Source organism: Neopelma chrysocephalum, unplaced genomic scaffold (assembly GCF_003984885.1).
Source record: "Neopelma chrysocephalum unplaced genomic scaffold, ASM398488v2 Primary Assembly neopelma1_82, whole genome shotgun sequence".
NCBI lineage: Eukaryota > Metazoa > Chordata > Aves > Passeriformes > Pipridae > Neopelma > Neopelma chrysocephalum.
Genome location: NW_020897744.1, coordinates 2086664 through 2111126, shown reverse-complemented (window position 1 = coordinate 2111126; position 24463 = coordinate 2086664). Strand labels below are relative to the sequence as shown.

General features: G+C 57.7%; 3 protein-coding genes across 6 annotated transcripts in view; 1 reads left to right on the top strand and 2 right to left on the bottom strand.

Annotated features, from left to right (window-relative positions):
• Positions 1-423: 423 nt before the first annotated feature.
• KIAA0100 (KIAA0100 ortholog) lies at positions 424-15537 on the bottom strand. The gene is made up of 39 exons (XM_027690996.1): positions 15464-15537; positions 14629-14758; positions 14317-14363; positions 13874-14036; positions 13676-13794; positions 13268-13328; positions 12888-13086; positions 12606-12729; positions 12106-12230; positions 11953-12020; positions 11710-11858; positions 11346-11464; positions 10978-11141; positions 10605-10869; positions 10281-10486; positions 9020-10115; positions 8590-8781; positions 8301-8503; positions 8103-8221; positions 7809-8029; positions 7479-7669; positions 7295-7394; positions 7018-7220; positions 6379-6673; positions 6101-6258; positions 5814-6020; positions 5600-5699; positions 5235-5417; positions 4859-4980; positions 3828-3983; positions 3624-3745; positions 3106-3286; positions 2940-3026; positions 2726-2836; positions 2504-2639; positions 2166-2290; positions 1395-1496; positions 1181-1315; positions 424-981 (listed from the first exon to the last, which is right to left on the bottom strand). Exons 1-39 carry the CDS (start codon positions 15532-15534, stop codon positions 799-801), a joined length of 6738 nt encoding a protein of 2245 aa, XP_027546797.1. The 5' UTR covers positions 15535-15537; the 3' UTR covers positions 424-798.
• A 665-nt stretch (positions 15538-16202) lies between these two features.
• SDF2 (stromal cell derived factor 2) lies at positions 16203-18218 on the bottom strand. Its single transcript, XM_027690898.1, has 3 exons — positions 18040-18218; positions 17760-17956; positions 16203-16943 (listed from the first exon to the last, which is right to left on the bottom strand). The coding sequence occupies exons 1-3, from the start codon at positions 18197-18199 to the stop codon at positions 16656-16658; spliced, it is 645 nt and encodes a 214-aa protein (XP_027546699.1). The 5' UTR covers positions 18200-18218; the 3' UTR covers positions 16203-16655.
• Positions 18219-18248: 30 nt separating this feature from the next.
• Positions 18249-24463, top strand: part of SUPT6H (SPT6 homolog, histone chaperone) — a 28183-nt gene continuing 21968 nt past the window's right edge. The window contains exons 1-3 of one of the 4 annotated variants that reach the window (XM_027690895.1): positions 18281-18312; positions 19689-19840; positions 24075-24194. In XM_027690895.1, the coding sequence (XP_027546696.1) occupies positions 24086-24194 (109 nt within the window). In that variant the 5' untranslated portion in view covers positions 18281-18312; positions 19689-19840; positions 24075-24085. Of the gene's footprint in view, positions 18313-18483; positions 18509-19688; positions 19841-24074; positions 24195-24463 lie in introns of those variants that run through there. The other 3 variants (XM_027690896.1, XM_027690894.1, XM_027690897.1) reach the window with 3 other exon arrangements.

Below are 24463 nucleotides of genomic sequence, written 5' to 3'. Positions count from 1 at the left end.
CCACTTTGGGGTCGCTCACTCACCTGTGACTGATCCCGACTCTGATCCGGGATCCCCCCTACACACATTAGGGTTGCCAGTGCTCCCCATGACTGATCCTGCCCTCACTCCAGGACCCCTCCTTGCACACTTTGGGGCTCCCCCTTCAACCTTTCCTTTGCACCCCACTTGCTGCGGCCACCAGGGTGTGCGCACAGCCCACACTGAGCCCTGGCATGGCCCCAGGCAGCGATGGGCTCATGGAGAAGATCTGAGAGGGCTAAGTGTACAGGCTGAGCCCCCAAAGTGGGTTCCCCGAGCAACTCCTGGGGAAGGGCAAGGGATGAAGCCCCCCCAGACAGGGTGCTGCCAGGCTGAGGGAGGGGACAGCACTGAGCCTGACACTGCAGGGAGGTGAGAAGCAAGCCACTGGCTCAAGACTGGTCCAAATTAAAAACTCTTTTATTTAAACTCTCTCCCGTTCCCCTTTCTCCCAGCCTGGAGCGATCCTGCTGCTTCACCAGGCCCAGGGGCTGGGCCCAGCACCCGCACAGCAGGGAGGGGGGGAAGCTCGCGGGAGCCCTTGGCACGAGGGCCTGTGCCCCACAAAGCGGCTCCGGAGCACCTTGTGCCCCCACATCCCCGTGCTGCTGCACCCCTGCTCCGCAGCGACGGGGCTGCCGAGGGCCTGCGCGTGGCTAATCCCTGCCTCGCGCATCACTGTGCCGAGCAGCGCAGCTCCCCCTCCGCCTTAGGGGTGCCCCCCAAGGGGGGAGCACGGGGCACCCCAGTCCCTTCCCGGCCTGCCGGGTGCTGCTGTCATTTGCGCCTGCCGAAGATCGACTTCTTGCTGGGGTTCTTCTCGCCCACACTCAGCCCGATGAGCAGACGCGCCTTCTCGTCCTCCTCCTGCTGCTGGATGGTCCCGTCTGATTTGCTTTCCAGCTTCCCCCGGGCCTCTGCGCCCGCCGCTGGCTTCAGGCGTAGCTTCTCTTTGATCACCTGCCCCGGGAGTTAGGGGGCTCAGCATTCCATGGCCACACCCAGGCCCCTCGGCACGGGGGAGAGCCTGAGTTGCCGAGCCAGTGTGTCTGCTTCCCACTCTGGACAACATGCCACCTGCCTGGGGTTACCATCTCCAATCTGGGCAGAGCAGCTCTGGCAGCCTCCAGGGCAGGAAGTGGGATGGGGTCCCACATACCTGTGCTACCAAGGCTTTGCGGCTGTCCCTCTTCACCGCCATGGCAAAGTCCAGCCACGTCCACGTGTTGTTGTGGTACTCCAGGCACGGCAGCACCAGGTTCAGGTCACCCCAGTCCACGCTGTTCTTCTCACCCTGAGTGATGGGGGTGTCAGGTAGTGTGGGATGATGGCCCAGATCACCCCCAGCATGGCCCATCCCTCCAGCCACGCACCTTGTAGCTGACACAGAGTGGCACCTGCGGGATCTTGATGTAGATGAAGGAGTTGTTCATGGCTGCACGCTCCTTCATCTTGTCAATGTCATCCACGGGATGCTGGAGACAGAGCAGGAACCATGAGCAGAAGGGAAGTTATGCCAATGCATTTTTTGATTTTTAGCTTTTTCTAGATTTTAGAAGTAGCTGTATTATATGCCCTAGCAGTATTTTCCAGTAAAAGTAATGGCAGCAGCTTAATGATTGCACCTACCAAACCCCATTCCATATCACTCCCTCAAAATTCCATTAGCTTGTTTAGACTTCCCTCAAGGTAGGCCTTCATTCTGTTTAAGAACATCTGCACCCTGGCCTGGACAACAAGATAACATGCAGGCACAGGATCTACCCTCTTTATCTTATCTTATCCACTAAGTTGTCTCGGAGTCCTGTTTTTCTGCGGTCTCTTAAGGCAACAGAAGGAGAGGGGACACAGCCAGGAACCAGCAGGGAAGGGACAGCCGGGCACTAGGCCAAGGCATTGCTTCACCACGGAGAGGTGAGAGCTGCTCTGGCATGGTGGTAGAAAAATGAGATGCTGCAGGGATCACATCAAGCGTGCAGGCGCCTGGTTGTAAAGGATGCAAATCCTCATGGTGGGAGGGAGCAAGAGAGAACAGACAGGCAAGTGGGGGAGGATATGGCTGGCTAGCCCTGAAACCAAGGAAAAACAGACTGACACCACAGCAGGGCTCTCCCAGATTCCCCCCCCAAGGCAGCAGCAGGTACCTCGGGTGCTTTTCGGAATGATCTTCTGACCCCTGATGTCCGATTCAGTCCCTGAGCAACTCCCTTGCCTGGGCCCAGTGAGTCATCGGCCACGATCAGCTGCCGCGGCTTCACCACGGGGATCCCTGGGGCAAACAGGGTGGGAGGTGGTGGCTGGTGTCCAGCTGGGGGTTAGCCATGACCCAGACCCTCCCACCGGCTCCCTGTCCACAGGGGAGACCACAAATCCCTGTTCCTCAACACAGGGCTTGCCAGCAGCTGCCCACAAACATAACGTGGACATGCAGACAGAGCTGCTCAAGGACATCCAGGGAGGAGGGTGATCATGAGCCTCTCACCTGTCGTCACCAGCTTGGACTTATCTTCCTCATCCCCCACCTCCTCCTCCTCCACATTACGGCCGGGGAAGAAGAAACCCATCATCCTGTGAAAGAACTGGTGGGTGAGCTGGATGGTGAGGGGTACCACATTCACCTGTGGGGAGAGAGACATGTCAGAGCCAGGCACACGCTGCCTATGCCCCACAGAGACCCTGGCAGCTCCCAGTCCAGTCCTGGCACCTCAAAATGCTCCTTAATGGAGATGCCTCCCACGGGTGGCCGGACCTTGCTGAAAATCCTCAGTGCCAGCTGCCGGCCAGACTGGCAGGAGCTCTGGGGACGCAGCACCACCTGCAGGGAAGAGGACGGGTGGCTGGGGTGAGGACAGGTCACTCTGGCCAGGCCACCTACGTGTCTCCAGGACACAGGGCTGCTCCCCCAGGCTGCCACTTGCCTTGTACACAGCGTTGGGCAGGAGGTTGTTCATCGTCACCCAGCCCAGCTCCAGCAGATGCTCGGCCGTGTCATCAGACTTGTTGACCTGCACAGACAAACCTGTCAGCCCTCCATGTCCCTGTCCCCAGCTTGGGGGCTGTGGGTATCACTGGCTAGCTCCACACCTTGCTGTAGAGGAAGCGCTGGAGCTCCAGCTCGGCTATGCCCAGCTGCCCGTCCTCCTCGGTCAGGCGCCAGCGGGCCTGGGCAAAGTAGAACTCAGTGCGCCGTGCCACGCTCACATCCTCTGGCTGCTTTCGCAGCTCCATCTTGTTGGCTCGCTGCAGCTGGAAGTCCTTGAAGCACCTGCAGCAGAGAGGAGAGCACTGGGATGTGGGAGCCCTCAGTAAGAGGGACACAATGCTAAGGAAGCCAGAGATCGTAGAATCATAGAATGGTTTGGATTGGAAGGGACCTTAAATCTCATCTATTTCCAACCCCCTGTTACAGGCAGGGACACCTTCCACTAGACCAGGTTGCTCCAAGCCCTGTCCAACCAGGCCTTGGACACTTCCAGGGCTGGGGCAGCCACAGCTTCTCTGGGCAACCTGTGCCAGGGCCTCACCACCATCACAGGCAATAATTTCTTCCTAATACCCAATCCAAACCTGCTTTCAGTTTCAAGCCATTCCCCCCGTCCTACCTGATGAGTATGTTCAGCTCCTCGCTCTCCAGCTGCAGGTCAGCTTTCTCCTGGCTTAGCTGCTGCTGCAGCCTGTGGTTCAGGTCGAGCAGGATCTCGTTTTTGCTGTCATCCTTCAAGGACTGAAGGACAGACAACCCTCAGCACCCTCTGCCCTGGAGTGGGGATCCCGGGGAGCCGGGCACTGCCTGTATGTGGGCTCACCTTCATGTTGGAGTACATCTGCTTCTCCAGCTGCCGGATCTGGGCCACGTGCTGCCGCACGGCCTCTTGCAGGTGTAGGATACTGCTGCGCTGCTCCTCGGGGTTGCTGGAGATTTCCAGCTGGAAGCGCACCCGCTGTTTCTTCTCGCTGTGCTCCTGGACATGGGGACAGGGGAAGGTTAGGAGCGTCTGGGTGCAGTGAGTGACACAGTGACCTGAAGTCCTGTGGTGTAGGGGGTTGAGGGGATGCAGCAACCAGCTTTGACCTTGAGCTACAGCTGTGGCCTGGCAAAGGAACAAGTAAAACATCATTAAGGAAGAAAATGTGAGAAAGAGAAGAAAAACAGCTGCAAATAGAGGAATGTGTTTGGACATGAGAAGAGATACCAGCAATCTGTCAAGAGATGAGATGGGGCACGTGAACAGAAGCTAGAGACCAATTAGAGATGAGATACAAGCGTGTGGACAGAGGAAAAGTAGGTAAAAAGAACAAGTTTGCTTATAATAAAATCCTTGCATGCAAAATGCAGTCCGAGTGCATTATTGTCCGTCGTCAAGGGGACCCCGTGCAAGAAATGGGTGAGGAGAATTTCTCTTTTTGAGAATTTCTCTTTGTTCAAGACACATTTTGTGGCTGAAAAAAACTAAGTTTGGAAGAATGTATGAGATTAGCTGATATTTTGTCTTTCCCTCGGGCTGGACAACTTTTTGCCAGGACAGACAGAACAGACAAACCCTTATCAAAAAAGGTGTTTGCAAGGTACATAAAAGCATTCTTTCCCACAGATGGGGGAAGGAAAGAGGAGAAAGGAAAAAACTGTGAAAAGCAGTCCACAGGGCAGTATGGGTATGCCTGGGCCTTTGGTATGTATGGACAAGGAGCCCTGCTTGGTGTGTGTTGTTTCTTTCCACCCAGCTGTGAGTTTCACATGAGTATAGTGTTTCCAAAATAAACTTCCTTCAGTACCTGAAAGCCCATGGCTTAGCTCTCTGGTTACGTGTGTGCATATTTGGAGCATACAGGTGGGTACCTTGCGTTTGGGCTCCACGTGCAGCAGCAGGTTATTGACTATGTCAAGGATCATGGCATACTGCGCTGGGTTGGTGGAGATCTCCAGGTCGTGGTGGATCAGTGTGAAGGTATCCACAGCTCCTGCAGCAACACAAAAGGCAAGTGGGGCCTCAGCATGGCCAGAAACAGGATGCAAATGGTGACCAGCCAGAGACAGATGGGGGTTACACTGGTTCCAGCAGGCACAGCATGTTCAGCATCATCTGGTGCACTACAGGGGTTGTGTGCACCCCTCTGATCTCAGCAGGGCCAACACAGACCACCCCTGGAGTTAGCAAGCACCTGTGGGTCAGCCCAGAGCTCTACCCCAAGGCACACTGCCTGGACATACTGACCCTCCTGCTTCTTCAGCAGATCCTCCTTCTCCTGGTTGGCAGGAGTCTCGGGTGGCTTTATCTGCGTGGCCAGCTCAGGGTCAATGTCATGGCTGTAGCTGATGTAGTACATGCGGCAGCTGCAGCGAGAGATGATCCTCTGTACCTGCTGGGTCTGCTGGGCTTCTGAGGGCTGGTTCCAGTCTGGGGACAGGCAGAGGCACCATGGTCAGAGCACCATGTCCTGGCACATCGGGAACTTCACGGTGCAGGGCTCAGAGCATCAGCCATGCACGGACAGGTCAGATGCTCTCAGCTCCACCAGCGTTGGGGTCACACACAAGCAGGACTGGGGTAGGCACAGCAGCCAGCGCTGTAGACAGTACCTGTGGTGGTGCTGACCATGCCTCCCACTGCCTGCCCGCTCTCCATCAGCTCCTGCACTGAGTCCAGGCTCCGTTGCCGATGCTCCTCAATATTTTTCACCTGAGGAGGCAAGAAGGCACCATTGGCTGTCCCCATTCTCCCTGCCTTGGCCAGGTCAGACAGCACTGCCTGTCCACCACACAGCTCACCTATGACAGCCCCCCAGACACTCACCTCCAGCCAGAGCTGCCCGTGCTCCCCCTCAGAGGGGCTGCTCTCCGTCGTGGCGAAGTACTGCATGCCGTCCAGCAGGCACGTCCAGGACGTCTTCTGCTTCAGTGTGTCTCCGTACCAGGCAGGGTGGTGCTGGCACTGCAGCAGCTGGGCCTTGGCAGCGGACACAATCACACAGCCCTCCGTCTCCGCGCCGCGCAGAACCATCTGTGGGGGGAGGGACCCCGGGAGTCAGACCAGCCTTTCTGGGGCCCTCTCACAGCCAGGTCGTGGGGACAGGTAGGCACCTGGCAGTTCACCAGCTCGATGAGGCAGTTGCGGTTGTAGATGTCGTCGGTCTGACAGGCGGCGATGCCACAGAGCTGCTCACTGGCCCCCGACTCCTCCTCCGTGAATACCACAAACTTGTCTGTCTCCTCAATGAGCTTCTGCAGCATGTAAGCCCCTGGGGAGGGAGAAAGAGTCAGTGCAAGGCTGCAGGGGGCTGGCTGGGGGGGTACAGGGTGAAGGGAAGCATGGCTTTCAGCAGTGGGTTGCCCCTTGCTCCCCTCCCCACCGCGCTCACCCCCCGAGGAGGCTCTCTCGGGTCGGCCGCTGGTGATGGGAGCAGTCACTCTGGCAGGGATGGAGTGAGCAGAGAGTGGGCCCCGCTTCAGCTTCTTGGCCTGCAGCTGCGTGTCGATCTTCAGCCCCTTCAGGGCCTCAGTGGACAGGTTGCGCTTGAGCACAGCCGCTTTCTTGTAGCCGTCGTAGAGGCCGAAGGCGATGTCCCGGTTCGTGGTGGTCCAGGACGCCCGCAGGTCCACCAAGTGCAGCTGGTGCGTGTGGAAACCATCGTCCCCATCGCGCAGGGGCAGCTCCTGGGCACGGAGGGTGAGAGCCTCAGCATGGCAAAGCTACCTCCAGCCCCTGACCACGGGCCTCACACACAGGGGCTGGGAGCCCTGCCAGGCCCTACAGGCAGAACGTGGGGGCCAGAGCCTGGCGGACCACCCCAGAGCTGCCAGCACAGGAGCTGCCAGCTCCCACACCAGGGATGCTGTGGGTGGAACAAGGCCAGGTGCTTGGGAGAACAGAGGCCCTGAAGACCTGTCTCCTCTGAAGCCGAATCCCTCCCCCATTGCACTCAATGACCAACGTCCCCTTGTCCTGGGGATGCCACCAGGCCAGCACAGGCTGCCGTGCCCTGTGTTTGCAGTGCTACCTCCTCAGCCGTGCGGTTGCTGTGTCGCTGGTAGGTGAGGGAGGACAGGCTCAGCAGGTGGGTTTTCTTCACCAGGGTGTCGAGCTGGTGGTCAGCATTCTCGTCGCAAGTGGAGGCCATGAGGTGCACGGTGACCTGGCTCAGGTCGCTCACCATCTGCGTGATGCTCCACTCGGAAATGAGGCGTCGCATCACTGTGCCAGCTGGGGGACAGAGGGAGAGGGTCAGCCAGGGCCCTGCCATACAAGGAAGTGCTGCTGGCAGGATTCCCACTCACCTTGTGGGATGAGCCGTTGGGTGCCGCGAGTGAAGATGTGTCCCTGGCAGCATTCCACCTGGATCCCCCGCTGCTGGGCAAAGGAGGCCCAGTAATGCACCTGTGAGAGAGCAGAGAGCCCAGCTGAGAGCCCAGTGCAGGCACAGCAGGGAGGTAATACCAGCCCCCCACCCCTGGGACTTGCCTGCAGCCGAGGGAAGAGTGCAGTATAGGACAACTGCTTGTAATGCTGCCCCAGCTTCTTCTTGCTGGGTTTCATGTTGTTGAAGAGCTTCCCGCGGCAGATGGGCCGTGTCACGCTGGTCCACGTGGCCCAAAAATTCTGCATCCAGCGGAGGGTGCTGCTGTAGAGCAGGATCCGGGGCTGGGAGTGCTCTGAGAATATACCCACTGTCAGCACCCTGGGGCAGGGACATGGCAGCACCCAACCCAGGACACATAAGGATTGCTCAAACCAGCATGCTCAGCCCCATGCCCCTTGTCCCAAAGGGATCCCCAGGACACTATCACCCACCTTTACTGGGCCGTGTCAGGTCCATTCGGATGGAGAGGTTGAGGTTCTCGGAGCGGAAGGCACGGTAGGAGTCATACTGCTGCCCTACTGGCACCTCAGGCAGGAATTCAGGGGAGCGCAGCACCACACCGTGGTGGTCATGGGGGTTCCCGTGGCACAGCCACTGCAGGTCCAGTGTCATGCACAGGTCAGGCAGGTGCAGGAAGCAGCAGTCGTCATACCTGAATGCAGAAAGAGACCCCCGTCATTCCCTGGCACTGGTGGAGGCCTCTGTGCTCCAGGGCCCACACTCACTTGGAGGCTGTCCGGACGTTGATATCCAGGTTGCCCTTGAAGACAAACTGCCCGGGCTTCCAGTGGAAGGAGAGTTGGCTCCACTCCCAGTGCATGTTCTCTGTAGTGTTGTAGGGGTCCTGCAAGGACAAGTGTGAGGAGAGGGAGGTGTGAGCTGACCCCGCGCCATGTTCTGTTCCCCAGCTCAGCAGCACCCACCTCAGTGGCCAGCTGGTGCAGGTTGGCCTGTTCAATGTCCATGTGCCAATCTCCATGGAAGAGAAGGCGGCTCTTGTCCCACCAGGGCAACGGGGCACTGGGATCCTCTGAGGGCTTCGTGAGAAGATCCACACACTGGCCAATCAGGGTCCAGGCCGGGTCCCAGCAGGGCCCCCACACAATGGTGTACTGGGAGATCACAGCTGGGAACACAGAGGTTGGCTCAGCCATTTGCACGTCCCACACTGCCCCATCCCTACCCCAGCACAGAGCCCCCCATTCCTCTTACAGTGAAAGTCGTGGTAGAACTTCAAGGGTGGCATGTTCCTCTCCACCGTGGCATCCCCCCAGGGCAGCCCCAGCTTCAGGACCTGGCGGCGCCGGGAGCAGGCCTGGCCGCACTGCTCGGCTCCGATCAGCCGACCGGAGAGCTGCCAGTTCCGGATCTCAAAGAGGTAGCGAGGGTAGTCACGGATCCGCACTGCGGGGCGGAGGAAGCACTGAGACATGCGGCAGCAAAGGGACACTGCCCCAGTCCCCCACTCTCAGCCACACAAGGAACCACTCTCCTGTCACATCTCTGCTCCCTTCCCACTCCCTTGAACCTCCGAAAATCATTTTCCCTGCTTGCATGGTGTCAGCAGGTCCCTATCCTGGAAGCCCAGCCCACGCAGCCATTGTGCTGTCCTCCAAGGGCACCCTCACGTGAAGCAACTCACCAAAGAAGCTGCCAACTCTGCCCTTCATCATGCGGCACCACTGGGTGACCATCTCCAGACCCTCGGAGGGGAACGGGCTAACATTATCCACGTCCCTCATCTGCTCCAATACACGTTCTGTGCCATGGAAGGACTCATCGGCCATGGCCACCAGCTCCAGGTGGGCCAGGGTCCAGGTGAGAAGGGCCCTCCGCATGGGCGTGTTGGCGTAGAGGCGCCGCGAGCGCTGGATGTAGATCTCGATGTTCTTCTTCTCCAGTGAGGCGTAGAGCTCCTCGATCTTGCGAGCTGGCAGCAGCTCCCCGTGCTGCTTGCGCAGCGCAGCCACCTTGGCGTCCAGCAGCTGCAGGCGCTTGGCGCTCTCCTTGCTCTCGTCCTTCATCAGCTCGTAGTTGTCTCGTAACTTGACCTCGAAGACATCGTCCAGGAAGACCCAGGAGAAGTGGGTCACTTTAAGCAGGAGGTCTGGGGGCAGCGCCGTGCTGGTGGGGCGCCCAGGCCGGTGAAGGCCTTTCAGCCACTTCTGCACGCCCACGGCAGCGTCCAGCGTGCGGGAGAAGTCGTACTGGTAGGGGAACTCGATGGTCACACTGGCAAAGGAGAAGGCCCAGCCGCGGTTGCGTAGAGTGCGCAGGGTGGGGAAGGCGTCACGGTGCCGGATGACCTCCTCCAGCTCTGGCAGCAGTTTCACCTCCACCTCCTTGAAGCTGAAGATGCTGTGCCCATCAAAGCCAGCGGCCAGCTCGGGGCAGTAGCCGTGCAGGGCACCACCATGCCAGCTCACCGAGGTCCGCTCGGCAGCCAGGCTGATGTAGTTGGCCTCGGAGACAAAGGCTGTGACTTTGGCGGAGCTCAGCTCTAGGGACAGGGACAAAAGTCTTTTGGAGGATGGCCCTTTTGGCTGGAGGGGCCCCAGTGACTCAGTAGGGGTGGTCGGGTGGGACGTGGGGCTCTCTGGGGGTAGGGAGGGAAGCGTCCTGTGGCCAAGGGCATTCCACAAGGCTTCGTGGCACTGCAGGGTGGCCAGGGTGTGATGGTAGAGGTGCATATGGTCAGGAGGGCTCCACAGCACTGCCAGCCCCTCACCGCACTGCACCTGTGCCAGAGAGAGCAAGCAGGCACCACGTCACTGCCAGGGCCAGCACAGCACAGCCCCATTCTCCTCCCCAGCACCTTTCGGTGCCAGCCAATCCTCCCCCTACCCCATCCATCCCAGTCCCACTACTACAGGATAAAGCAGTGGCCTGACACACAAACCAACCTCCAGGGAGCGGATGCTGCTGTGGTAGGTGACAGAGAGCATGGAGAGGTTGGCCACCGGGTTGGGGATGGCAGGAGCTTTGCAGCACGGCTGCATCTTCTCAGTGATGCTCTTCACCAAGGCCAGCACCATGCCCTGCACACTGACTGTGCAGCTCTCAGCACTTCCCAGGACAGTCAGTGTGTCCAGCCGCAGCTCCAAGGCACCTAGAGAGACAGCACATCAGTGCTGGAAGCATGGAGGAGGCACACCACAGCATGCCAGACTCCCAACTGCGGGGTTATTCCAGGACAGCCACCTGGGATCAGCCTGGATGCTACTTACCCACCAGGGCCGAGAGTGTGAAAAGGTTCACATCCTCCACCTTCAGATCCACCTTCCAGAGCAGCCGCCAGGGCTCGCTGGAGGCAGAGGAGGGCTGTTTGGCAAGCTCAGCTCCGCTGGGCTGTGGGCAGAACAGGGGCAGGACCCTGGCCAGGCACTCAGTGCAAGTGTCTGACGACTCCACTTGCAACCCCCGGATGGTGCAGTCCAGGAAAAGCGTATCCGACTGGGCGCTGGACATGCCCAGGGGCTGGTTGTAGCTGCCCTGCAGGACAAACAGGATGATCACTCTCAGGCTGCAGGATGTCCCCGTACCACCCACATGGCATCTCTCTCCTGAAAGCCACCCTTGCCCCCTTGGCTTGCCCCTCACCTGGAGGTTGAAGGAGTCGAGGATGAGGGCTTCTCCCCACACGTGCATGTTGGGGGGATGTGGGGCACGCTGGATGTGTGAGTCGTTGCCCACACGCCAGCACAGGTGGTCCACGGCCAGCACCGCTCGCTGGTGCACACTCTGTGGCCGCAGGTGCTGGTAGTCTGTGAGCAGAGAGGAGAGGGTGAGTGTGGGCAGGGCTTACCCAAACACAGGCACAACCAGTCAGGGATCCACAGCCCCTGGCCACATGCAGACATGGGTAAGCACAGTGGCAGCATGGCCGCCCCTGTTCCCCTCCTAGTGCCTCTGGCACAGCCATCAACCCCCAGGAAAAGCCCAGCAGCCACCCTGATGCCAGCCCGTACCTGCAGAGATGGAGTTGAAGCCCAAGGCAAAGGGTGGTGTGTCCCCCAGCTGCACGGACACACTGACGTTGGACAGCGAGGCACTCAGGATGATGGGCGCTATGATTTGGGGATAGCTCCTGCATGGGACAAGCAGGGATGGTCTTTTACTGGGAGCTGTAGGCCATAGAGCCTACAGGAACAGGCCCAGAGGGACACCCTCTCTTCAGGAGCTCCCTGATCACCTCCCACTCCCTGTACCGACCGCCCCATCCCACAGGCCGTGCGCAGGACAGAGAAGGTGCTGAGTGCCCAGGCACCCTGCCAGAGTGTGGCAAGAGGAAACAAGCTGTGATACCAGCAGCTGTGCTGAGGCCAAGTTTACCTTCCTTTGTGCCCTTGGCTGGGGACAGGCACCGCCCGGCACCTGTACTCTTGTGCCAACAGGCCCAGCCAGTGTGAAAACTCTTGGTGACGGTAGTGGATGATGCAGGTGTTGAGCAGAACAGCAGCCGAGAGGTCAATGGCTGTGACCTAGAGCAGGGAGAGGGCCAGGTGGCAAAAAACTCATGCCAGGAGCCAAACCAGTCACCCCCAGGAGAAAAGACTGTGCCCAGCAATCGCTTACCTGTAGGCTGGTCTTCAGGGAGTTGAGGCACACGATGCGTTGGCGGCTCTGGGACAGGAGAAGGCCATCTGGGGAGAGAGAGGAGCAGAAGTCAGGGGTGGCAGAGAGCAGTGGTGGCAGCCCTGTCCTGTGGGCACCCTCCTGGCTACTTGCCCTCCAGCTGGAGGTCTACACTCATTTGGTCCAGGTCTGAGGTGGGTGTGAAGTTGCGCAGTGGGATCTGCTCGTCTTCACGCTGATATAGAAACTGCAGCAGCTTCAGGCTCCAGGTGAGGTGCCTGTGAGAAGCAGGGAAACACTGTCAGAAGGGAATCACACCATCATGTCCTTCATCTCCCCATTTCTCATCACCAGCCGATCACCATGCTGGCATGGACAGACACCAGCCAGTGCCCAGCTGAAGCCCAGCCCAGTGCTCACATCCCATCAGCAGAGCATCCCATCAGGCTGTCCTGCTAGAGAACCAGCTCATGTCCTTCCTCCCTCCCCAAGAGCCCAGCCCCTGGCCAAGCTCAGTCCTTCCCACTGGGGTGGGCTCTAGGACTCACTCTCTGCAGTCTGGATGAACAGGGAATGGCATAGCTGTCTCCAGGTCCATGTCCCAAGCACTAATTTGGTTTAGGACAGCCTCTTGCCTCCACCTGCCTCCTTACCTCTTCTGGCTGTTCATGGACAGCACCACGCTGGTGTTCTCCAGCTTCATCTCCACCCTCCTGGGGATAAGCTGCAGCGTGTCCCTGCTCAGCACAGACAGGGACTTTGGGGTCTCCTCAGGGCCTGGAGAAGAACATAGTCATGGGAAGGCTCTTGCCCAAAGCCCCACACTCTGCAGCAGGAGGGAGTGACGGCACAGCCAAATCCCTCTGGCTCCAGTGCAGGCATGGGGGCTGCCAGCCCCTGCCCTGCCTGGAGCTTGTCCCTGTCCCTGTCCTGACCTGTGCTGGGCTGTTCCCCTGTGCTGCTGTGCTGGGCCCCGGCAGTGACGCGGTGCAGGAGGGGGCTGCAGAAAAGCCCCTCGTGCAGCTCTGCCTGCAGTGTCCGGATGCACAACCGGACACCCACCAGCCGCCGCTTGCTGCTGATCTCCAGCGAGAGGGAGAGCGCCAGGGCCAGCTCTGCCAGACACGTGTCATCCTGTGTGGGGATACAGCAAGGAGTGACACCCAATGTCCTGCCAGCGGATGCTGCAGGTGCCCAGCATTGGGCTCAGAGCCTCACAGCATTGCCCAGCCTCAGGGACATGCTGGAGTGGGTCCTCAGGGTGTCCCACAGAGCCGGTGCCCAGGCTCCAAGTGTGGAATTCTCCAGCACTCACCAGCTGGCTGCTCCGGAGGACTTTGCTGTTCACCTTTGTCAGGCTCACCTCACAGGTCAGGCTGGGGAAAGCAGAAAAGAGAGGGAGGATGTGGGCCTTGCTGCTGCCAAACCAAGTCCCTGTCCTCTCTTTTCTGTGGGACATGGGGATCCCAAGTCCCTGCTTCAAGTGCTCCCCAAAGCAGATCATGCCCTAAGCCCATGCACACCAGCAACACATTATTTGGAGAACACACAACTCAAGCTTCCCGTGATGCAAAAAGGAGCCAGGCCAGCCTGGAGGAGGTTAATGTGTCACATCAGAGGTGACATGAGATGCTGCTGAGTGGAACAGAGAGAGGAGACACCAGGCTGGGGTCAGAGGAGCCTCCCTGCCCCTGAAGCAGAGCGCACGCAAGCACAGTGTTACCTCTTCCCGTTGCCATTCAGGAGGAGACGCGTCTGGCTGGCCTGGATGTGCCAGAGAGACTCTGAGGTGGCCACGTGCAGAACCATGATGTTGATGGAATCCATGTGGATGGAAAAGAGCTGGGAGGAAGGTGCTACGGTGAGGGATATCCGACAGCAGCGCAGCCCACAACAGCCTCCCATCAAGCCAGTGCCTCACCTGGCTAAGCAGCCTTAGCAGGGAGGGTTTAAGAGTCAGGTCTGCTCTGCTTGCATTTCCGTCAGCTTCTCTGGGAGCCTCCGGGACGGACGGCTGGAACCCAGGGCCCTTCTGGAGATCCGTGCGGATTCGCACCTCGCCAAAACACAGCTCGAAGTAGCGCCTGTGGGAGAACAGCACAGGCAGCTCTTACAAGAGCTCACACTTGGCACACCCAGCCCCACCACCAGTGATGTCCCCCACCCCAGGGATGTGCAGGACCAGCACAAGGGCACCCACAAGACACTGCCATCTCAAAAAGTGGTTCACTCTCTCATAGAGCAGACCATGGGGAAATAGGGATGTCAGGAAGGTGTTAAGGCAGCAGGCCCACAGTCAATGGGGCCAGGGGTGAGCCAGACCCCCCAGGCAAGCAGGTAGGGAGTTGGCGTGGGGGTACATACGGCAGCTCCCGGCTCAGTTTACTGGAGATCCAGATGTTATCAATCTCCTGCAAGGACACACGGGCAGGTCAGAGAAGAAACAACCTGAGCCTTATGATGCTCATCCTGACATTCCCGCTCTACTCCCAATGCCTGGGATCATTCAAGGAGCAAGCTAAAACCCCAAGTGTGGCCCTTAGAGGAAGGGCCTGGCACCAGCCATGGGGATGCCCAGCAGGAGCACGGCTACACAGATTTGCTGCCAGCCTGTAAGTGACCGTAACCACCCTCCCTGCCCATCTGCCAGTGACCACCCCTCGCCCGGGTACCCACCACAGTCTGCTGCTCCCGCTGAAACTTGAGGCTGATGTTCTGGGCCCAGAAGAAGCCGAAGGAGCCGATCTTCAGCTCCGCATGAAGCTTCTGCCGGCACCAGGTGACAGCCAGGCGACATGCCAGCCATCTGCAGGGACAGAGGGAAGGCCAGGGTCAGCCTCCCCACTGGGGCTGGGGACCAGGGACCCTCTTTGCCCTTCGAGCACCAGCTCCAGCACCCACAGGTGGACAGGAGCTCCCAGGGCCCCATGCTGGGGCAGAGACCCTGCAGGGCAACCTCCAACAATCTCTGACACATCCTCCAAGCCCTGAGGGGTCCCTTTGACCCCCACACCCCCCTGACAACCCATGCCCACCCCTGCAGGCTCCCATGAACTTCCGTATGCCCCCAAGCCACTGACATCCCCACCCTCCTAGCTCTAGGAGCCCCCAGTCCCCTGCAGGCTCCCCCCAAGTCCTGTGAGCCCCCCCAAAATCCCCAAACCCCCCAGAGCCCTCTTTGTCCCCCTTAACCCCTGCTTCTCCCCCAACACCTCACCCTCAGCCTCGCGGGCCCCCTCCACCCCTGACACTACCCCAACCACCCTTATCACCCCCCAAAACCCCCGTGGGCCCCCAAAACCCCCTGACACCCCACTGCCAGCCCCACGGGCCACCCCTTGACCCTTGCGAGCTCCTCCCATCCCAGGACAGCCCCACCCGCCGCGTTGTCACCCTCCAGCCCCCTATCACCCCTCCGCCAGCTCCGCACCCACTCCCCACCCCTGTCACACCCCCCCTCGAGCCCCCGCGGGCTCCCCCACGACCCCAAACCCGTCCCCCAGGCCCTGACCGCGCCAGCAGCCCGACGAGCAGCGCGATGAGGACGATGCCGAGGAGCGCGGCAGGCAGCGGCGGCGGCATGGCGGGCCCACGGCCCCGGTGCGGGCCCACGGCCCCGGTGCGACCCCCTCCCTCCCGCCCGCCCGCCCGCCCCGGCCCCGCCGCCGCCCGAGGGGCCGCCCGCGCACCCCGAGTGGCCGCTGGGAGGGGCGGGACGGGGCGGGGCCGAGCGGCGCCTTCCCGGAGAGTGAGGGCGCCGCAGCGCCCCGCCGGGGCCGAGCGGTGACACCGGGACCGGCACCGGGATGGAGGGAGAGGGGGGTGACTGGGACCGGCACCGGGATGGGGGGAGAAGGGAAGCGACACCGGGTCCTGCGCCGGGATGGAGCGAGCGGGTGACACCGCGGCTGCACCGCGATGGGGCGAGGGGGTGTGACAGACCAGGTGCGGCACCGGGATGGAGCGAGGGGGTGACACTGGGGCTGCACTGGGATGCAGTGAGGCAATGACACCGGGTCCAGCACCACGATGGGGCAGGGGGTGACACGAGGGCTGGTGCTGGGATGAGGTGAAGGGGGTGACACCGGGATGAGGAGAGGGGGGGAGTGACATTGGGTACGGCACTGGATGGGGCGAGAGAGGTGACACGGGGTCTAAGTACCGAAATGGGGTGAGGGGGTGACACCAGGTTTGGCCCCCAGCCCCGGGCTATTCTCTGCATCCCCCACACAAACAGTCACACCACAGGGCAGGGTTCAGCACTTTTATGGTCCCAGGTTCCCGCAGGATGCGGAGAGTGGTTTGGGTACAGCAGGGGTGTACAGTTCCTGGGGACAGCAGTCCTTGGACGGATAAGGGGGCTGCAAGGGACAGGGTGAGAGTTTGTCAGTCTGCTCTGGGGTTGGGTCTGGATGTTGGGCTTGGCTTTGTGCTGGATTTGGGATGCTGGGACCTGCTTTGTGTCAGATCTAGGATGTTGGGCTCTGCTTTGGGTCAGGTCTGGATCCTAGGACCTGCTTCATCTCAGATTAGGGACACTGGAATCTGCTCCACATCGAATTCAGGACACTGGGATCTGCTTTGTGTTGGAGCTCTGTCCTGGTGTGTGTCAGTCCCAGGTGGGTACAGAAGCCATCCCCTGGGTTCAGTGGTCCCAAACACGGCAAGGCAGTACCCAGTCTCGGCATCAGTCCGTCTGTCCCTCACAACTCAGTGTGGTACCGCTCTGCTTTGAAGGCCTCGCCGGGCTGCATGAAGATGCCCTCCATCACCTTCCAGTAGTTATTCTGGCTGGACGTGGCCATGCCATGCACCTCCTTCTGCCCGTGGATGGGCCGCCCATACTGCTCCCCCGTCACTGAGAGGAAGACGTCGGTGGAGGTGTGCTGGAAGCGAACCTCATCGTCCCGCACCCAGTAGGTCCCGCTGCACACCACTGTCCAGTCGTCCAGGTAGTCACCCTCGCCGGCCTCCCCAAATGCACTCACCTCCTGGGGGTGAAGAACAGCTCATTTTGGGGGTCAGAATGAAGAGGGGGGGACACTCACGGGTTGGGGTGGGCAGAAGAAGGGGCTGGGCCTACAGGTGGGAAGGACATGGTTATTGGGACTTGGAGGGTCTGGTTGGGATTCAGGCAGGGATTGGCAAGGCAAGGAGGAACCAGTACAGACTGGGGAACAAGGCAGGACTGGTAGGGATCCAGCTGAGACCAGGGGAAAAAGCAGTGCTGGTAGGGACATGGGGGACAAGAGGGACCCAACCTGAACTGAGGAACAAGGTGGGACTGGTGAGGGCATACGGGACATGACTTGGGGCCAGGGTACAAGGAAGGGAAACGAGAGACCTGGTTGGGACAGGGAGAACCCAGGAGAGACTGGGGAATAAGATGGGGCTGGCAGTGACACGGAGGACAAGGGGGACCCAGTCTGGACTGGAGAACAAGACAGAACTGGTAGGGAGATGGGGGACAAGGGGGACCCAGTTGGGACTGGTAGGCACAAGGAGAACTGGGGGAAAAGGAGAGACTGGTAGGGACAGGGAGAAAGAACCTGGTAGGGCCGGGGGAACAAGGCAGGACTGATTAGGCACATGGAGGACAAGAGGAACCCAGACTGAACTAGGAAACAAGGTGGGACTGCCAGGGACAAGGGGGACCCAATCAGGACTGGTAGGGCCAGGGTGAACCCAGCAGGGACTCAGGGGACCCGGCACTCAGGGGACCAGGCAAGGGCGGTGACAAGGGGTGCCTGGTCGTGCCCGGGGAAAGGCGCTGAGCCCGGGGCTCGGGGGCGATCCGCGGTGGGTACCTGGTTGCCGGAGAGCGGGGAGGCGAAGCGGTGGCTGTGGAGGTTGCGGCCGGTGCCCAGGTGGGTGAGGCGGATGGTCTGCCCGCACCGCACCGGGGTGCCCCGCTGGCACACGGCGGCTGTGCGGCCCCGCACCCGCCAGTAGCTGTTCCCGTCATCCGCCGCCGACACTCCGGTCACCGACTGCTGCCCGCTGCCTGCGGAGGAGGGAGACCCGCCATCGCACCCAGGAGCAGGGAAAAAGCGGGGTGGGGGGGATGGGGAGTGCGCGTCCCATTACCGGAGCCGTAGCGCACATCGTGCGAGTGCAGCCGCACGTTGTGCCGCACATTGAGCAGCTTCACCACGGAGCCGCAGGTGACCGGCCCGGGGCCGCCGCGCCCCGCCGCGCCCAGCGCCGCCGCCGCCAGCACCGGGAGCAGCAGCGGGAGCAGCCCCATCCCCGCAGGAAGCGGAAGCGCCGCCGCTCCGCCCGCCGGGAGGTCGCGGCTCGCCCCGCTCCGCCCCCCGCGCTCGCCGCCGCCGCCGCCTCCATTTTCCCTCGGCCCCTCGGGTAAGGCCGCGCCGGGCCCAGCGGGGAACGGGGGGGGTCATTTACCGGGGGGAGCGACGCGGCCGCGTCAGCCCCGGCCCGCGGGTCATTCACCGGGGGAGCGGCGCGGCCGCGTCAGTCCCGGCCCACGGGTCAGTCCCGGCCCGGCTCCGCGGCGGCGCCGGGCCCCGGTGAGGGCGGCAGGGACATCCTGGAGGTTGGTGTCGGGCCCCGGTGCGGGTGGAGCGGCGGCGGCCGCCCCGGTCGGGCCCCGGTGTCGGCCGTGGGTGGGGCTGGCGGCGGCAGGAGCCTCCCGGGGCAGGCGGGGCGGGGGCCGCAGTGCGGGGTGGCTCCGCCGGTGTCGGGAGGTGCCGCAGCAGCGGCCCGGGGCCCCCGCGGCACAGAGCGCAGCGGGCCTGGAGCTGCGGGACATCGCTGACACGGTGGGGGGAGCTAGTGGATGTGAGGAGATGTGGCGTTGGGGAACATCGGGATGCTGTCCTTGGAGGGGAGGGAAGGAAAGGGTCTGACCTTGGTTCCTCAGGTACACCGGTGGTCCTGAATCCCCATGCTCCGCAGGTGGGATTCCCGGATCACTCTGGTGTGCAGGTGTGATTCCCAGACCGCTGCATTAGGCTTTCCAAACTTCTGCCAAGGTCCTCCCTGAAAAGCAGAGGGCTGGCAGCCTGGGAAGGCCCTCTTTGGGTTTAATAAATGACTAAAAGGTGGCAAAAAATGGTAGGTGATTGGTGCTCACAGTGGAGTGAGGTTATTGTGGAGTTTCACTGTCATCTTTGCTGCTCATTTTTTTTTCCCGCTGCTCTTTTTTTTTTGTTTGTTTCCCTGAGTGTGGTGATGTGGAGAAGGAAAATGTAATCCTAAATTATTTAGGATAGCTAAACCAGACTGTGGAGTTGCAGAGACCAGATAATACTGGGTGGGAGTGGTGGTGTGGTAAACGAGATATGATGGCAACAGGTGTAATGAAGGCAACAAACACTCCAGTAATTGACTCTACAGCAGCTCTTACTGTTCAGGGAAGAGCTGTTGGTGTCTCAGCAATTGTTTCTTTTAAAACAACTTCAACAGCCCGCTGTGTCCTAAAAAGGATATTTTGGAATTACTTTAAAGGAGCAGAGAATGATATAGAAAACATCGTTATGCTGCTACCTAAATGGTTGGCAGTTTGTGCCCTGGCAGTTATGGTTAGACCATCCCAAAAGGGGAACACTGGAAAAGGTAGGAGCAGCACGGATGAGCAAGTTTTTGGGCAAGCAAAGCCTTGTTTCCTCACCTTAGGGAGGAGACTTGCTGACAGGAGATATGATGCAGGTGCGTGAAGTCATGGGCAGGTCAGAGAAAGCGAGGAGGGAGCATCAATTTTCTGTTTCTTACAGGAAAGTATGATGCAGCGAGGCTAAAATAAACAGGCGGAAGTGCTGTTTCACACAACATGCTATTAAATGTGTCACTCTGCCACAGGACGTGCTGCCACTCGATAGCATCGGGGGCGGTGGGACCAGCAGGAGCATTAAAACCAACAAAGCGGGTATGGGAAGTTCCTGAGCTGCAGTGTCTGCTTGGCTGGACTTTCCCTGTCGTGGCATTGTTGGTCTCCAGTCATCACTTCCCCCTCGGCACAGCCACCACTGAGCAGGGTTGGGAGTGTGTGGTTCAGGTGCCGACTTCAGAAATCTGTAAAACAGCTATAAAATCTAAATATATAAGTGTATATATTGGTGATGTCAGGGCTAGCAGGTGACATCAGCCCTGCAGAAGTTCATGTGGGTACGAGGGAATGGCCCTGAGGAAGAGCTCAGCACTGACAAGGTGCCTGTGAGGGTTGTTTGTCGTGGTGGGAGTGCCTTATAGTGCTTCACAGGGATGGTTTTTGTTAGACTCTTAAGCTTCAAATTAAAAGATGCCAAGATGATTTTTGTCTGGATTCTGTGATGGGACACAGCTTGAAGATCGTGGTGTAGTTATTAATGTTAAATCCACACATTCCAGCTCAACCATGGCTTGCTTTTTTCTTTTTTTTTTTTTTTTTAGAAAAATGACATTGGTTTCATTGGGAGCTTCAGGGGGTGGAACAGTGGCGCTCTCTTTGCAGTTAATTTGTGTTTTTCCTAGTCAGTCATTTGTTGTCACAGTTTTTTAATCCTTTGGATGTACTTGGACTGTGCCAAAATTAATTTCATGACCATTTATTTGACAAAAATTAATAGATTTGGCTTCCCTGGGCTCTGTGTTTTGAGTGGAGTTTCCCTGAGGTTTCTGAATCCTCTCTGGTTTGATTTTTTTGAAGCGTAGACATGAGAACTGAGAGAGGCTGTTCAGTGGTGGCTTTGGCAATGTGGTTCCATGGGTCTGTGATCTTAAATGAACTCTTAGTTGAACTATGAAATGGCAGAGATTAGAACCATCCCTGTCCAAACCCTCTCCCCCTTAAAAAAAAAACCACAAAACCAGTGTTAGCATGGATCAGGGCCCTGGTGTTGTTTCTCCCACAGAAGATGGGGGGAGTCAAGGTCTGGGGCTGGGCTGTGGTGAAGCCTAAATGAGCACTTGGGTTTGCTGTTTTGTGCATTGTCACTGCTGTCCTGAGGTTGATTGCTGAATAATAAATACATCTCGCTGGGAGGACACTCCTTGGTTATTCTGTGAGCACCACTGAGGTCTCCTGCTTTAGTGGGCATTGCAGTGCCTGGAGAGCATCTGATGCTTCTGCTTTCCCTCACCCCACACCTGCTGAGGCTGTGAAGCTCCTGTGGGACACTGCCATTCCTGATGCCATCCTGCATCATGTGGCTGTGTCCCTCTGCCTTGCCAGAGTTCCAGGTGCAGGAATTTTCCCTGTAAGTTCTGATATTTGAAATGTATCTCCATTTCTAAACCCTAATGAGTTTTCTCTTGCTGGTGTTTGATGTACAAAGTCGTGTCTGCCTCCCGTACTGTGATGTTTTGCAGTCCTGAGCAGCCAGCAGGTATCTGGATGTGTGGCCAAGGCTTTACAGGTATTTGAATGTCTGATTTCCAAAATTCTCAGGTTCCTCACAAAGCAGCACTTGTTCTAAAGACCCAGCCTGACCTAACCAGGAGGGCAGCTCACAGAGCCCGTGGCTGATGTCCAGCCTGGTCCTGACCTGATCAGAACTCTACTGTCCCAGTACTGACAGTGAAGAGCTGTCTGCTCCGGGCATCCCAGCTAAAAGGAGAATGTGGACTCTGGATAATTGCCATTGTGCCCTTGAGCTGAGCAAAGTGCAGACACTCCTGATTGAAACAGCTCTGCTGGCCCAATGGTCTTTGATTTTTAAATCCTCCTCATGCCCACACAAATGGGGCTCTTCCTGTGTGGCCCACCACCCGAGCTCTGCTCTGCACCTCCATCTGTGCTGGCTGCAGCCTTCGCTTGCCTCCCTGACCTGTTTTGTTTCAAATTAGGGCCTTTCTGGCACAGAGGGTGGGAGAGACACCCTAAGTCCATATCTGATTCAACATCTTGTTTCTGTTTTCCATGCTAAGTGACATCCCTGCTGTTCTGAGGTGGATTTCACTGGAGCTGAAAGCACCCAGTTTTGTGGGTGGTTGGCTTGTGTGGAACCTGCTTGGCTGGATTATTAAATAAGATGGTTTTCCTAAGTCCTAGTTGTTCTCTGTGTCTAGACAAATTTGATTTGATGTGGACTGAAATTGCCAGGAAATGGTAGAACAAGTGATGAGGAAGCAAGTTGGAATTGTGAGTGAAACACTTCACTGGCAGAGAACAGTGAAACTCTATGTGGTGCTGTGATGAGGGTTTTTTTTTCCTTGCTGGGTTTGTGTGTTGATCATGAGCAGGAGATAAATGAGGTTATTAGAACTTGGAAATGCTCTAGGAAAAGCCACTCAGCCTGCAGTTTTATATATGTTAATACACCCTGGTGAATACCTGTAGCAGAAGCATTGGTGACAAAGCACAAAGTTGACATAATATTCATACACAGCCTGCTAAATATAGTCCCTGTTCCTTTACTGTGTGTAGTTACACAGTTCAGCATTGGCATTTGCTTCAGGAACATGCATTTAACTGTCATCTGTGCTACCCTCTGAGGTGTTATTTCTGACAGGGGTGCTTAAATACATGTGTGTGACTTCTAGTGTCCTCTCAAGGACGGGGATCACCCTGTGCCTACGCACTGAACCAAAGCAGCCGTGTCCTCTCTGGGTGCAGAGCAGAAGCCTTGGCCTGCTGCATTTTCTGCCTGTCTGGAGCATCCTAGATAAATACTGGCCATGGCCACATACTCTGCAGCCAAGGAGTGTAAGCTGCTGTGTACTCGTGTCTGAAATCTGGCAGAGATCTCTCCCTAGTCTTTGTTGTGGCTTTTCTTTAATGAGATCCGGACAACACATTCATTTGGAGCTGTTCGTATTTTGAGACTTAAAAGATCATCCAAGATCAGCCTTGGACCATTTAACTTTAGCTAAGCAGTGAGTCCCTGGTTTTCTCGAAGTTGTTGTGTTTGTGCACCAGATGTGTGGATCTCGGGGCAGAACATGAAATCCTGCACACAAGAAGTGTCATGGCAAAGCCTTGATCAGGTTGTCCCATGTGGGACTGATTTCCTTCAGCTGGTTGTTTGCAATGGGGAAATGATTATGGGAATATTTTGAAGCATGTTTGTTTAGGTATCATTCCCTGGCATATGGAATTATTTTCTCATCTTTTTTTCTCTGTTGTTTTTTGTGTGTGTGTATGTGTGTGTTAAATTACATCTGATGTAATTTAACATGGAGGTTTTGGCTTTAGATCTGACACCTCTGAGCTTCTTTTTGTACCCTCCCAAAGGCTGGTATTTCTTCCTGGGCTGGCGTTTTCATATTCACAGCCATTTGAGGAATTGTTTTGTTTTTCCTTATAGCTGACTCTTGTAAGCTTCTGTTGTTTTGATGTATTTAAAAAAACCCCCAAGTTTCCTTTGAAAACCTTAAAATATCAGCAAGTTTGTAACCACAAGAAGTGGAAGGCTCAGAGAGACAGAACTTGAGCCCTGTCTTCATGGACACAGACTTTCTGTTGTGCTAAGCATCATTTCTATTGTTTCCAGAAAACCTGTTTGTCAAAAAACATCAAACAAAAGGTTCTGGATATAGAAAATGCCCTGGGTTTGTAGTTTCTTGTTGCCTCCTCATCTCTGGACAGAGGTCTCTCACTTGGAATACCCTGGCAGCAGCTCCAGCTGTGTGGGGTCATGGAGTTGGGCAGCCACAAGCCCCCAGTCCTGGACCCCAGACCTCTCTCCTGGTTTCTCCATGGGCTCTTCAATGCCTTGCCAACAGCTGGCAGCCACAGCTCAGTCAAGACCATTTTCAGGGTCATCCTGGTTTCATTAACTGAGTGAGGATTAATCATATTAAGATCCTAAATGATGCCGTGCAGCATCAGTGGGAGCTTTCCCAGCCGTGTGGGGGGCTACGGATGGGATGGAGGGCTCTGTCTGTGTGCACATTTCAGCTGCAGCCAGAGCTGGGCTGTGTAACAAGCGCTGCTGTGACAGCTCCTGTCCTGCTCACCCAGACACAGGGTGGCAGGAGCTGGCAGCTCTTGGCTGCTGGCTTCGCTTCCCTAATCTCTGGTGACAGGGATGGCCAGGCAAGGTGGACACTGGGTAATTCAGGGCCCCGACAGCTAATTTGAAACCCTCTCGCCTTAGTTGCCTTCTCTCCAAAACCTGAAAGGGGAAGTGCCTGTGTTTTGCTTGCTCAGCTGATGCCAGGGATGTTTCCTCTTTCCCCAGTTGCTGCAGCCATGTCTGACTTTGTGGAAAGCGAAGCGGAGGAGTCGGAGGAGGAGTACAACCAGGATGGGGAGGTTGTGCCCAGAGTAACCAAGAAGTTTGTAGAGGAAGATGAAGATGGTGAGTTTGCTGGATTGTGTGTGTTCCTCGCTGCTCTGTTCTGCATCCTGTGACTCTGCAGATGGAGCAATAACTGTGCTCTAATAGCAGGGCCATCTGTAGTCGATAATCTGTGCTGTTTAAGTGCTGCCCTTCCAAGCGCTCAGGTGGTTTTTATATTTGGCAATAAAAAATACTCTGCTTCACCCCTGTGGGACTTGCAGTCACACAATTTGATAGTAAACAATAAAAGCAGAGGAATTCTCCCAGTGTGACCACTCCATGTGTTC

Coding starts and splice junctions, on each gene's coding strand:
- KIAA0100 (XM_027690996.1), bottom strand. CDS start 15,534: ATGCCGCCGCCGCTGCCTGCCGCGCTCCTCGGCATCGTCCTCATCGCG. Junction 5,700..5,813: donor ACGGGCAGCTCTGGCTGGAG/GTGAGTGTCTGG, acceptor TTGCCTCCTCAG/GTGAAAAATATTGAGGAGCA. Junction 1,316..1,394: donor CACTCTGTGTCAGCTACAAG/GTGCGTGGCTGG, acceptor CCCATCACTCAG/GGTGAGAAGAACAGCGTGGA.
- SDF2 (XM_027690898.1), bottom strand. CDS start 18,199: ATGGGGCTGCTCCCGCTGCTGCTCCCGGTGCTGGCGGCGGCGGCGCTG. Junction 17,957..18,039: donor CGATGTGCGCTACGGCTCCG/GTAATGGGACGC, acceptor CCTCCTCCGCAG/GCAGCGGGCAGCAGTCGGTG. Junction 16,944..17,759: donor CCCCGCTCTCCGGCAACCAG/GTACCCACCGCG, acceptor CTTCACCCCCAG/GAGGTGAGTGCATTTGGGGA.